The 14,376-nt window shown below is 42.6% G+C and overlaps 1 protein-coding gene across 1 annotated transcript; it reads right to left on the reverse strand.

Moving 5' to 3' along the window:
• Window positions 1-4,502: 4,502 nt before the first annotated feature.
• On the reverse strand, window positions 4,503-12,378 carry DYNLT3 (dynein light chain Tctex-type 3). Its single transcript, XM_034060069.1, has 5 exons — window positions 12,270-12,378; window positions 11,015-11,056; window positions 9,309-9,432; window positions 7,623-7,700; window positions 4,503-6,666 (listed from the first exon to the last, which is right to left on the reverse strand). Exons 1-5 carry the CDS (start codon window positions 12,297-12,299, stop codon window positions 6,590-6,592), a joined length of 351 nt encoding a protein of 116 aa, XP_033915960.1. The 5' UTR covers window positions 12,300-12,378; the 3' UTR covers window positions 4,503-6,589.
• Between the last annotated feature and the right edge of the window lie 1,998 nt (window positions 12,379-14,376).

A 14,376-nucleotide genomic window follows, 5' to 3' on the forward strand; every position in this document is an offset into this window, starting at 1 on the left:
CTGGTATGACTATAAAAGTCATCATGATGAATGAAGTTACCATTTGGGGACTGCAGGTTCATATGCCATATCCCCTAACATCACTGGCTGGGGGTATACCAGCAGCTTTTCCCCAAGCAACCATTAACTCCAGGATAACCACAGTGGTATGAGTGTTGGTCTAAGCATTGCATTACAGGGCCAATATATTATATTTAGAGCATTTGCCAGTGTTCCTTGTTGAAAGCCTGCAAGAAGACAATACGCTGTTTAAGCCTTATATGTACTGATTCCCTCTCTAGGTACTTGCATACCCTAAATCCTTCCAGGGTGCTGGGTAGTTAACTATAAGCTAGCAGGATTCAAGTATCAGTGACAGATTAAAGATCCCTGTAGCAACATTTGGGGTTCTTGAGGCCAGCTGAAAGGTAACAGTAGTAATCAGGGAGTGAGATGATGAGACCCACTATATGAGTCTTGGCTTATGAGGCCAGGTAGGAAAACCAGCATTCCCTAACTGTTAGGACTTAGTAAGGGGGCAATTTACTACTAGGAAAATTTAACAGGCACAGTCGCATTTATGTAAGCAACAGAAACTAACCCCAAAACCGAGAAAATTATGAAAGTTCCCATGTGGCTATCAACTCATTTGCAAAAGCTGAGCTGTAACCCATTAAGATGGCCACTTCCCCTTTAGAAGTAACAGGTGTTCCGTCCTTACTTAGCTCATGTCCACAGCCATCAAATTTGTCAAGATGCTGAGCCTTTCTCTCTTCCCTACAGTGGGCAAAACCACTGCCAGCTAATGGGAACAGATTTTGCATTTTGTAACCACACAATGAAGCTGTATCAACAGAGAAAATACTGCTGGGGCAAGCTAGCAAACTGCTGCCTTCCATGGCAAGTAGGTATTTACTCCTCCAAAGCAAAGTGTCAGCAGGAAAGGTTGCCCAGGGCTGTCCTTTGTACATCTTGTAAATGCCAAACAAGCTGAAAAGGGGAACCTCTCACCTTGCTTGTCTTGTTCTCCACCCAACTCAAGAAAAACAATTTCTTGCTAACGTAACTATCAGACTTTCTTCTCTTCCATCTACAACTTAAAAAGTATTTTATACAATTGCCAGTGCTCCCATTTAAACTTTATCCTCTCTGACTTCCAACTTGGTGTGACTTTCAGAAGGCTGCTGACTAAAATAGGTAGGCAACTCCTCAGCTTTCTGTTGTTGCTGCCCTTGTCAGCACCATCATTCTCAGATGCAAACTTCCTCAGGTATCTTCATCTCCTCATCTTGAGACAACTGCTGGATTCAAATTCCTGTCTAGGACCACTGGGTTTGGGGTAGCTAACACTGCTTCTCTGTATTCCTAGGACTACCTGTGTCCATCTATTTCAGTTTTACCTTTGCAGTCAAAGTGAATAGCTTTCAGACAGTAGCTGGACTAGAATCCAGCATAGCTGGGCATTCTTCACACCTTAGTGCTTCTAGGTGATGCAGCAACATCATTGTGATAGAAAACTACTACTGCTGCTGCTATTGCTACTACTCCTATTATTATGAAAAAACAGGATCACACATTCCAGTGGCTACTGTCTGAGCAATTGTATTGGGCTTGTGTGAAAAGGTTTTGGTAGCAGGGGTCTACAGGGGTGGCTTCTGAGAGAAGCTGTCAGAAGCTTCCCCCATGTCTGATGGAGCCAGTGGTGGATGGCTCCAAGACAGGCTCACCAATGACCAAGGCTGTGCCCATCAGAAATGGTGGTATCTGGGTAGTGCTTCTGTGAGAACATATTCGAAAAGGGGGAAAACAGCAACTGCAGCTGGAGAAAGGACTGAGAATATGTGATAGCAACAGCCCTGCAGACACCAAGGTCAGGAAGGAAGGAGGGGAGGAGGTGCTCCAGGCACTGGAGCAGATTGCCCTGCAGCACATAGTGAGGCAGGCTGTCCCCCTGCAGCCCATGGAGGACCCACACTGGAGCAGGTTGATGCTCAAAGGAGCCTGTGACCCTGTGGGAAGCCTGTGCTGGACCAGGCTCCTTGCAAGACCCATGGAGAAAGAAGCCCACACTGAAGCAGGTTTGCAGCAGGACTTGTAACCCTGGGTGGGATACATGCTGGAGCAGTCTGCTCCTGAAGGGCTGCATCCCATGGAAGAGACCAGTGCTGGAGGAATTCATGGAGGACTGTCTCCTGTGGGAAGAACTAATGCTGGAGAAATTGATGAAGAATGCTCTCTTGTTGGTGGGGCCCCATGCTGGAGCTGGGGAACAGTGTGAGGAATCCTCCTGAGGACGAAGGAGCAGCAGAGACAACATGAGATGAACTGATGGCAACCACATTCATTGTCCCCCTGTGCCACTGAGAGAGAGGAGGGAGAGAATTTGGGAGTAAAGTTACTTAGGAAGGAGGGAGGGATGGGGGGAAGGTGTTTTTGAGATTTGGGTTTATTTCACATTACCCTACCCTGATTTGATATTATATATATATATATATATAATAGAAATTAAACTAATGTCCCCAAGTCTGTTTTGCCTGTGATGGTAATTGCTGAATGATGTCTCCTTGTCCTTATCTCGATCTATGAGCCTTCTGTTTTATTTTCTCTCTCCTGTCCAGTTGAGGGGAGTGACAGAACAGCTTTTGGCAGGTGTTTAAATCATTTACCTATATGTGGAAAATAAAAAATAAGCGTTCTTAAGTTTCTTTCTTAAGTATTTTTAATTTTCTGTGTCAGTATGTATTCTTTCTCAAGTTTCTGTCTCAGCTGTTGGCGTTTTCTGTGCCCCCCCTCTTTGCTTTTCTCTATTTCAAGTTTGGCTTCTTTGTAAAAGAGAAAACATCATGCAAATTTTTACAAGACTGTACAGCCCCACGGCTGGCTCCAGTGGGTGGATAAAGGAGGTTGGCAATACATAACACCAGTTCTGTTTTTAATTCCCTGACATCTGCTCAGTATCTGTAGATATGAGTACTGTTGTGGTCTAACACACAAATGGTAGTCAGTCCCGTGCCTGTTCTCAAGAGAAAGTGTTTTTAATAGCAGCAACACTGAAATTAGATGTCATATACATAGCTCAGCATGCATACTAAAAGCTGACTTTTATGAGGCCAAACAGCGGATACAAATCCAGACGAAGTCAGAAGATGGGTGGGTGATTGTCACATACACACCCCACAGCTGCGGCAACCCCCCGAGTTCCCGGTAGGGAAGTCAGAGCATGTGTGGGGTGTCTGTCGGCTGGCAGTGACGGGCAGTTTGCAGTCTCATGTTTCCTGGAGGATACAACACTTTCATATGCAACACATAACGTTTCAATAGGAATGGCATAACCCTAACTGCCCCACGCTGTTTTGAAAGGACGTTAGTGTTACGCATCATCATCAACACGTGAGGCTACCGCCGGGGCATTTCCCCCGCGGCTGTTTCCCGACCCACCGCCGTGCCGTGCCGAGCCCCCGTCTGCTGCCGGGCTTGCCCCCGGCTGGGGCCGTGCTGCCCCGCCGCCACCCCCGGGCGTTACGGGCCCCGCACTCTGGACAAGCGCCCGCGGACGCTCCCCATGCTCACAGCGTGAGCAGAACGGGACGCGGTGGGAACATCGGCAGTAACCTCCCGCGACCGCCACCTGGCGCCGGCTTCGGGCCTCGGCCCGTGAGGGGGCCGCACAGTGCCGCCGTGGCTGCCTTGCAGGAGCACGGCGCCGGCGGATGGGAGGGCTGGCACAGCCACAGACAGCCGGAGGCGCAGGCAGCCAGCGTGTGCGCCAGCTGTAACGCAGCCAGTTCAGTGTTCACAGCCATGGTTGGTGCTGTGACTGGGAAATCAGCGTGGGGACCCAAACCTAGGATCGTTCTCCTGGTGTGCAATAAGGCAGTCTCACACACTGGGTCGAGATATTAGTTCCTATTTGCCAAAGATGGGCGCTAAGGGAAAGTTCCACAAAGGGAGCACAGCTTCAATCTGGCAGCTACCCAATTTTATACATTTCAAACAGTGAAAATCAGCATTTTCCATCTATCTACAATCATTGGCTCCTACATTCTCTAGTCTCCGTTTAGACACAGTACGTGTTTAATTCACTACATACATGCTGTAAGGATGTCTGTGAGCAAGGGTCTCTTATCTGAGGGGGTGTGATCTTTAGTATTACAATGAACCAAGTTCTTTGAGGGACACAGTTACGCTCTGCTCAGCTTTTGAAAATTACTTCTGTATTTCAACCTTGGGTTCTTTCCTAATCTGTGAAGTGGTTGAGTCTTAGTGAACCACTTCTGATCCAGGTGGTTCATTTAGCAGTCTTCTACTTCCCCTCAAGGCCTATGAGCTTAACAAGCAAACATTGTTTTTCAGACTCAAGATTTTCAATCTTTCACATACACAGTCCTTTATAAAATCTTAACTTTTTCATTGCCAGGTAACAGCATGCAACTTAGAGCAAGCACCCAAGGTCCAGGGTGGAAGGAAAATAAGGAGTTTTTTTCTCAGTTCCCATTTATATAGATCACAACACGATGCAAAAATACAGCTAAGGCAAAACTTTATTTTTTTTTGGTAGAAAGAAAAATTAAACAATCTTATAATTCAGCAGCATTTTCTAGGTTTCTTCTGCAGGAGAACCTTGATCAAGCCTCATTAAACTGATAGTCTTATTCAGTGCATCACGTGTTCAAGTAAAGCAAATGAGTTTACAAGTGGCTATCTGGAATATTTCTTCAGACCATGGCCCACTAACATGGGGTTAACAGCCACTGCTGTCTTTACTCACCTACTTCTTAAATTGCATCAATCATACCAAACCTTTTTCCAGTTGGTACCCCACTGATTTTTAACTTTCCACCATCTCAAGTATCAGTGAAACTTCTGCATTTTTGTCAGTTCCACAACTCGGCTCTTCAATGCTGGCACCTAGTTCAGAAATTGCTGTTCTAGCCCAAATAACTTTAAATTATACACCTGAAGGTCAGTACAACATACACATACATCTTCACGTTACACTTGCCTGTTAGGCAAATGCAGAATTACAGTATTAATTTTACTTGCACTTAGGTAAAAGCAGAACTCTACCTGTCTGTAAAGCAAGAGATTTTGAACAATATTGGGAATTACACATACACATGTTCCTTCTGTAGTCTCATACTAGGTATATGTATACACAATTTAAGCAATGAAATGGTTTTTAAGCTTGTTCTTTGTACAGGACACTTGTTACACACCGTTATAGTCTACATAATAGTGCTTTAATATTCATTTGTCAAAATCCAAACCAGCCTTACAGTAGCTGTTAGGCAGTTACCAGTCTCTTCCAAAGACATAGAGTAACAAACAAAAAACTCTACCTTTAAGCAGCATCTGAGGAAAAAACTTAATGCAGCTGCCACTTAGTGTCAGCAATCATTTAGGCATTTTTGGTGTTGATACATCTCTTTATAATTTGTGCATTAATCAAAAAAAGCGTAGGCCCCAATCCAGCAAATACTTGCGTTGTGTGCAAATGCTGTTCTTCCATGTGGAATATTTCAAGTTAAGACTCATCAGATGAGCAAAGTTAGAACTTGCATAAATCTATACAGGAAGGGAATTCTAAGTGCTTAAAACCTAACTGTATTATTTCATAGGACCAAGACCTAATTCTAGACTTGGAGAATGTAGGAAAAAATCCTACAAAGAGCAGACACATTGCTTTAGGATAAATGCTTTCAAAGCAAACAAGACCCCTAGAAACATCTGTGCCTTCTCTCCAAACACTTTAATCCTATTTGGGGTAATGTGGGTCCAGTCTTACTGCCCTAGCTCCTGGATACTGCATGAGGAATCAATAAAGTGCTTTTCACAAATTGTGCAGTTGTGGAATAATATCAAATTTAAGTACCTTCAGAATGTTTTCAGATTTATAAACTATGAATTAAGGGCTGATGCCTTATCCCCAGCATGTATCCCTGAACTGCTAATAAATATTATGTTATTAATTCTGAAAATAAATTAGAATTCTGCTAGGACTAGGTATACTTCACCTTTGTTCTACTAACGTCATCCTCTGTCTCCAGGGAAAAAGCTTTACTGGATTTAATTTCAATGTAAATGTTCACGCTTGACCGAAATGTGATGCTCATGCAATTTCGTAAGGAGCAGCAGTCAGTGTGACAGCTTTGCTTAATCAAACACGAAGCACCAGTATTGTTTACAGTATAACTACTCTGAACTGTGTTCATAATTTGTTCCCAAATGCATTGCAGTCCTGTGAGGTCTTGCTTATCTTTGACCTTTCCTTTGATCTGATGTGTTTTGCTCCTCTTGAATAAAGTATCTTTGATATTAGCTTTGATATAAATTGTATTGATCTTTGTGGCTCCTTCTCATTATCATATACTATTAAAACTTTCTGTTTAGATAAATACATATATTTATATATATATTTTAATTTTTTTGCTAGCTTTCAGATAATTAATCTGTGAGAACTGGCTTAGACTGTGTGCCCTCTGTAGAGAACTTCTGTTTGTTCCTCATACAAAAACAAAGAATGGTTTGAAATATTTAGCCATGTGTCTGAATGATTTGTTTTTGTTTGTTTTAAAGGCTTCGGTGTTGCTTGTGTTTATCTTCTACTCAGCTACAGGATAATAGCAACAGCAAACACATTGACAATGCAGTTCATTGTTCGGTTTTCCCATCTCACTGTGCACGTTCCTAGAAAAGATTATTACAAAATGAAAACAGAATTCCAGTGTCTCTACTACATTTACTTTATCCCACTGTAATTATGTCCAGTTAGTATGACAGCTGTGACCTAAGGTAAGTACTATAATGTTATCTTGGCTATATATAGACTATACTCCTCAAAACATTTTCATTAACTTGGACATTGTTTACTACCAAACATGAGCCTTGTATGTTGAAGAGAGTTTCCAAGAAAACACATTTTTGGTATCTCTCTGGACTTGCAAAAACCTTGAAAATCTCATACTGAAACTGGCAAGATGCCCTATCATTTTATGTTGGTTTTGGATTTTTTTATTTTAACCTTGGTTGACTTTCTGAAGCCATCTCAAAGTTAAAACTTGGTGCGCGCTTTTGAAAAGACCTGTCTGAGTCTGTGACAGACATAAGATTATTTTGATCTTGTTTCCCCATGATACTCTGAACCTGGGAAAAAATGCCTTAAGAACTAATTTGGAAGCAATAAAACACATCCAAAGCCCAGCTGGTAGTTAAGCAATTGAAATACAAACTGTCAGTCAAACTGTTCTTGTTTCTTACCAAGTTCTGTCCTCCTCCAAAGTACTGCTGTCCCCCTCACAGCAGAAAGGCAGGTATGTTTAGGACTACTCACTTGCATTTACTGTGATTAACATTTTACTGCCTCTTCAATTGATCTTGGTTACTGATGAGGATTCAATGTTTTGACTCTTGTTTCAGAATGAAGACATTTCTACTCCCACTTCTCATAATTTACACAGCAATTGCTCTTAATGCAGGCACTGACTGCTAACAAATTATTTCTGCTGGGACTGTAAATAAGCATCTAATTCTGGAAGCTACTGCTTCTACAAACACTTCTGAAAATGTTCAAACCACCTATTACAACTGAACAATAAGTAACATTTCTTTTACTATAGATTTTTAGTTTGAGTGAAGAAACTTACCATCAGTTGTAGTATCCCAGAAGCATGAGCTTGCTGTGTGAAGACCAGCTCCACTCCTCTGCATCACTGCACAAGTTACTGCAAGACACAGTCATAAAATGAAGGATTTGATTATTAAAGCAGAAGGGGGGAATCATTAAGTAGTTCTGAACTCAAGCCTGCATTACTTGTTCAAATGGCTGGCAAGTGGCATCCAGCTAAGTCAAAACCTTTTTTGACAAACCCCTTACCCCCAGTATTTTCCTCAAGAACTTGGTATTCATTTCATGATTGTTTTTACTTACATACAGACAGTGGCTTTAAAAAAATGCTTGCTAATAAGATTATGTTTTTTATCTTTTAAACTACTTAGATATGGCTTGTGTCACGTTGTCCTGGTTTAAGCCCAGCCAGCAAATAAGTATCACACAGCCACTTGTTCACTCACTCTTCCCCTCCACAGTGGAATGGGGAAGAGAACTGGAAAAACATAAAAAACCATGGGTTGGGATAAGAACAGTTCAAATAATTTGAATGAATGTAAAAATATAATACTACAATAATATTATTATAAATAATAATAAAAAATGAAAAGGGAAGGAGAGATGGAGAGAGGAATAACCACCACCCCCCAAAAAAAAACCACAAAACCCAAACAAGTGATGCACAATACAATTGTTTGCCATCTGCTGACCAAGCCTGCCTCCAAGCAGAGTTTGGCACCTCCCAGCCAATCCCCTCGTTTCTGTACTGACTGTGACGTTCTGTAGTATAGAATACCCCTTTGGCTAGTTTGGGTCAGGTGTCCTGTGTCTGCTTGCTCCTGGCTTCTTGTGCCCCTCCTCACTGGCAGACTGTGGGAAATGTGCAAGTCCTTGACTTAGCAACTACTCAGCAGCAACTAAAATTATTAGTGTGTTATCAACATTATGCACAGACTAAAGCCAAAACACAGCACTGTACCAGCTACCAGGAAGAAAATTAATTATCCCAGCTAAAAACAAGACACGTGCACCTCAGAATGTGATTGCAGGTGCTCTCCTCACAGGTACTGCAGAAATCACACTTGGTAAGAGTTGTTTCACAAAAGTACTGATTTGACTGCTCTCTGAAACCACACTCTAGTAACCTGCAGCATTTCTAGACTGACCTGCAATGGTCATAAAACCAGTGACAATCTGAATCCAAGATTTTCAAAACAGAACAGAGTGCAAACACTTGCTGTTACATCAACACTCCACAAAAGGACCAAAGTGGGTTAAGCTTCCACTTATTTCTTTTTCCCTCCCACAGATATGCATATAAATATAATGGGATACCACTGAGTGTACAGGACTAAAGTCTTTCAAATGTCTGTATTTAAAGAAAGCCTAATCCTACTGAAAATTTTATTTAAAATAAGCAATTATTCCCAAACTGATACTAAAATGTTGATAACATTATTCTGGAGTTGCTTTACAGTCAGAAAAGACTGTGTAACATGCCATCTTCTAAGCGTGCTAAGTGGTGCTAGCATGCTTAGCCCAGGTGAAACTGCCATTACAACAGGTATTGCTAAAAATCTATATAACAGAAGAGTTCAGGAATCTGCTCTGCTTTCTCTACAGTTCAAAACTTTCTACTGAACATAGTATTGCATTCAAATGAACATTTAATCAACTATTTATTGTGACTGTATGTGGTAAAAGTATGACTGCCTGTACTTACCAATGTACTTATAGGTTTTTCCAAGTTTTACCAGATGTGTCAGCGACTGTTCTACTATAGCAGCAGTCCACTGGTTGACTTTGTTGTGATTATAATCTGCCTTGCCTAAAACACCTTCTATGCACTAGAATAGAGGGGGGAAAAAAAAGTTGCAGTAAACATACTTCAAAATGTAGAGATTTAAAATGTCTTACATGATCTGAGGAATTTTATCTGGCAATTAGATTACTTTAAATCAGCTGAGCTGATCAAGTTGCTGAATAAGCCTTCTCGGAAACTTATTTTTAGTTCATCTCTACCACACTATTACGTGGAGAAGAATGAGGCTCTGACTGAACATTTCTTGTAGAAAAGACTTTAGCCGTATGTTTTAACTACCGAGCAAATGGATCCATTTACCAGTGTAGATACTAATTCATTCCACTCTTCCCAGTGACCACCTACTCCATCTTGGCTTTCAGAAACTACTGTAATGGTACTACTCAAATCAGTACATCAAATGGTACTACTCAAATCAGTAACGTCAGCTTGGGCTGACCAACCTTTCAGAGCCTGCAAGCATTATACCAGAATTTTAAGAGCAACTATGACAACAGTGAAATGCATACTCCAGCTTAAGAGATGAGGAGGATACTAGAGTGAGAGGTACTCAGGGGTCGTATCTTGCAGCACAAGAAATACCTTAACTGCTTAAAAACTGCACATTCTCCCACCACTACAGACTGACCAAACCCTTGCTTAAACTTAAAATGATTGAATAAAAAGCCTTTTTTCTAACTGTAACTCTTAAACTGCACTCTCTGCTCCTAAGAAATTCAGAATTATGTTCTTAAAATTGAGAAATTTGGTTAAGAAATGCATACCTCGAAAGGATAAGACAAATAAACCTATGTTCTCCTCCGATTCAGTAAGATGAATCTCATGCACTAACCGCCCACTAACAGGCTGTACAAGAGACTTGTGCCCCAGATCTTAAAAAACACAATTAGCTCTGATTACAGTGTATAAAACCAGACAAAGAACTCAATGGAAACAAACATTCACAGACTAGAAGACAGAAGAGGGACACACAAGATCCATCCGGGGTTTTGGTCCTTCCAGAAAGGTACCCACTGGCAGAGCTATTTGGGTCTGGTTAAGCTTTCAATCAGAGACAGAAACACTTGGCTTTACTCCCAGTGTCCGGAAACAATGTCATACCGTATTTGGCCTTTCAAGGCAGGAAGAGTTATACAAGAGGCTGAATTGTCGTTTATCTGACATCAAAGCTTCGTGTTGTGTACTGGAGCAGTTCTGAAGGTGCAGCCCTTCCCCTTCCCGACAGGTGGGAAAGAACCTGCAGAGCCTCTCTAGGAATTCCATTCTCATAAAGGTATTTCCCAAAAAAACCTGACAGCATCTGTCCACCACAGCCTCTTCATTAAGAAATTCACCATGGAGTGAATTTCTCTTGCAACTTGTGACTGTTGCCCCTCATCTTTCCATTGTAAAGCAGATTCTGTCCCTTCTCTCACCTACCATCTCCATTTTAGGTTGTTGAAGATAGCAATCAGATGAAGTTTAAAGCGCCATCTTCAATTGATTTCAATAATACTTTAACACAAGATTGAATTTATCTGGGATGGTCAATGAAAATAACTGCTTTTACTACATTGCAAAGTAAGGTAAAGAATTTCTTTGAAATACGGCTGTTAGCTAAAACCTACCTCCTTAACTATGTTGTGGGCCTCATCAGCATTGAAGATCATCTGTAATAAAAATTAATTATTATTTCTGATAGAAAAATAAACAAATTATGCAGTTTTACTCTAAGTTACACTTAACGATCAGGCCTCTTGTCTGGTTATTTGCATTATGCAGCCTGTTAGCATAATTCTAAAATCTTACTTTTTCGCCCAGCACCATACATACATTTAGTATTGTTTTACCGGTCACATTTGAAGGGGGCCAAAAAGACTAGAGGCTCAGTGAGCTTGGAAATAGGTTCAGTTCACATGTTCTGTAAAGATTAAATTCCACTACTGGGTACGCATGTCAAGGGAATATTCTCCAAAACAAAAAGTTAAATGGCAAATCTTTTCCTCTGAGTCTTAATCAAGAGTCATGGATTTACTAACCCGCGTGTTACATCTTGCTGCCAAATAGCAACCCGAGGTTTATCAGAAAAACTGGTTTCCATAGTCTTTAGCTTACACAAATAGGGACAGAAAAATAGCTTGCCAATTTTAATGCCACCTGTCTTCTGCTCATTCCTACCCATCAGCATTTAGCTTGGCTTCCAAAGGAAACACACGATGTCATCTCCCTTCTCATCGCCACGAATTTCAAATACTTGAGAATGGGCAGAATCTTCAAGGATGACGATGATGATAATAATAATAATGTTTACATAAGTTGGAAGGCTGGTTTCTTTGTAGGTGTTGTTTGTTTGGGGTTTTGTTTGTTTCTTTTAATGAAAACTGGTGGCTAGAGACCCGAAGTGAGGCCACATGGAAAGGGAAAGGCCCCCCCGGCACGGCTTAGGTTTTTTCCAGGGCTGATACAAGATAAAAGGCAGCAGCCTGGCATTCCCAAGGCGGTGGCAGCACCCCCAAGCACCGCGGTCACGTCCCCATGCAGGAACTTTCAGCTCCCGGAACTGGAGCAGGCCGGCAGCAGCAGAGGCCGCAGACAGGCAAGGGGCCGCGCCAAGACTCGGCCTGCACCTTGAGCCCCCGCTCTACGCGCAGCGGGCCCGCAGCAGCCGTAGGGGCCCGCCAGCACCCGAAGAGCAGGGAGCGGGAGGTCCCGGCGCGCAGCCCACCTCTACAGCTACAGCTCCCACCCTGCCAGGCTCTCAGCCGGGTTCCTCCGGCGAGGTAGAGGCAGAGCGGGGCCCGGAACCGGCTGGCTGGCGGAGGGTCCGCATCGTATGGCGCCTGGGCGCAGCCCTCCACCCCGCTGGAGGACGACAGCCCCTACCTCGTCGTTGTGGGGGTGAAAATCCTCCATGGCCCCGATGCTGCTGTCAACTACTCCGGAAGCGGCGGCGGTGGCTGCCAGTCCTGCGCGACTCCGCCTCCGCTGGGCAGTGCAGTGCAGGGCTGGGCGGGGCCTCCTGCGGCAGCAGCCGGCAGGCAGCGGGGGGGGCCGGGTTGAGGTAGAGCGGGCCGGGTCTCACTGGGGCGGCGGGGACCTGGAGCCGGCCGAGCTGAACCGGACCTGAGAGCAGTGACTGCCCGTCCTCAGAGACCAGAGTGGCGTTTGGCAGCTGAGGGCCGTGTCCGGGCAGCCCTGCCCCGTGTCCCACGTGGAGTGTTCTTTTATAACTTCGTTGCTCTATCTTGCCCTTTGCTGGGCATACGGAAGTCATACCATTGGGATAATCTCCCCAGGGAAGTGGTGGGTTCCCTAATGTTGGATACTTAAAAGATCTGGCTGGATAGGGTGCTGGGACATGTAGTCTAGGACATGTTTTACCCAGAAAGGTTGGACCAAATGAGAGTTGAGATCACTTCCAGCCTGGTATTCTATGGTTCTATGATACAGGAGCAGTTCCTCCAGAAGAGCTGTAACACCTCTGCTCCCCCTCCCCCCTGTTTCTGAATCAAACTGTGTCAATTATCAGTCACAAAGTTGCCATTAGATTTTAATATTGCCAAATAGCAATTTCAGGTTCTTCTAATTCCACTGTACTATAAAGATCCTGAGTTTAATTCGACTCAATATATACATATGTATATATATATATATATACACACATCAAATCTTTCTTTTATTTCTGAAGTTGCCTGGGAAACAGGGAAAACACCTAGCGCAAAACAGCACAGAATTTTCAAATGGTAGGTTTGTTTTTATTTAGTTTGAGGGAAAGGCTCGTGTAGACTTCCCCCCCACCCCTCCCCCATGAGACACAGGACCAAGGCTGCCCCACCTCTAGTTCCAGCTTTGGTGGCACGTGTTTGGACAGATACACACTTACCTCACAAAAGCGTCTCTTGTTCAGTCCTAATTATACGCTCATGGGAAATACTCAGTATGAAAACCATGAAAGTACAGGGGGAAGCAAAGCTAAACCCTTTAATACTTAAATGCTCTCAAGCTAGCTTTTGTATTTAACATTTGCTGGTGGCTACAACAGGAGAAGACAGAACTTGAAGGCTAAACCTCTTTAAGAGCAGCTCTTTGTGAGCAAGCACAGGCATACATAGTCATAAGAAAATATGTGAAACAAAATCTCCTTCAGTTACAAGTTTCTTTGTGTTGTGACCTCTGAGGTATTTTCACATTCTAAGCTAGGGATAAAATTGCATGTTTATTTTTAAAGAAATAAAAGTTAGTGGAAGCATGCATTGCATATGCTTCGGCATCCTGTAGGCAAAGCTAACAGTGCTAAACTAACCCTTGGATCCTGAGCATTTTTTATTCTCTGTATTTTCAGTGATCATGCATCTTTAGAGCTGTATCTTTGGATGCAGTATAGTACACAATGAAAATGGTTTCTACACTGTTCTTCAGTTCTGCTAGAAATATTCAGAGAAATGCATTCTTTGAAATATTAACAACAATCATCTCAGTAAAATACATGGAAAATAGAGAGGGTTCCTGAACAACTGATGAGTTTGTGTGTGTTTAGCTCGTAATGCAAGTTGTTTACCTTTCCTCCACTACCCTTTACAGACAGGAGGATAGCAAGAGGTCTGAGGAAATTCTGAGTCCATCAGGCTCAGCTCAACACCCAGAGAGCCATTAGAAAAGTAATAAAATGACAAAATAATATTAATACAGGAAGCATTTACACATATACACCTAGCATCACTCGTGAACAGCCAACACAGATTTGGCAAGAGTCATGCCAAATAATCTGATTTTATTCTTTGGTAGGACAGCTGGTTTAATGGATGAAAAGGAAATATATATAATATATATAATATATATAATGGTAAGTATGTTGTTTTGTAGTAAATTTGTGTTTTTATGCTCTCCCACATAAAAATATATCATCTAGGGAAAAGGTAACCAACCATTCCTAACAAAGGGTTATCAAAATAGGAGGAATAAATGCAGGATGTGTTGGGTTTTGCCCCAA

Source organism: Melopsittacus undulatus, chromosome 2, assembly GCF_012275295.1.
Source record: "Melopsittacus undulatus isolate bMelUnd1 chromosome 2, bMelUnd1.mat.Z, whole genome shotgun sequence".
NCBI classification, from domain to species: Eukaryota; Metazoa; Chordata; class Aves; order Psittaciformes; family Psittaculidae; genus Melopsittacus; species Melopsittacus undulatus.

Bases quoted from the DNA above. Each gene is read 5' to 3' on its own strand.
- DYNLT3 (XM_034060069.1), bottom strand. From the start codon at position 12,299: ATGGAGGATTTTCACCCCCACAACGACGAG. The intron at 9,433-11,014 runs GTAGGTTTTAGC...CCTCTATTCTAG, and splicing joins CCCACAACATAGTTAAGGAG to TGCATAGAAGGTGTTTTAGG. The intron at 7,701-9,308 runs GTAAGTACAGGC...TGTGTCTTGCAG, and splicing joins AAAAACCTATAAGTACATTG to TAACTTGTGCAGTGATGCAG.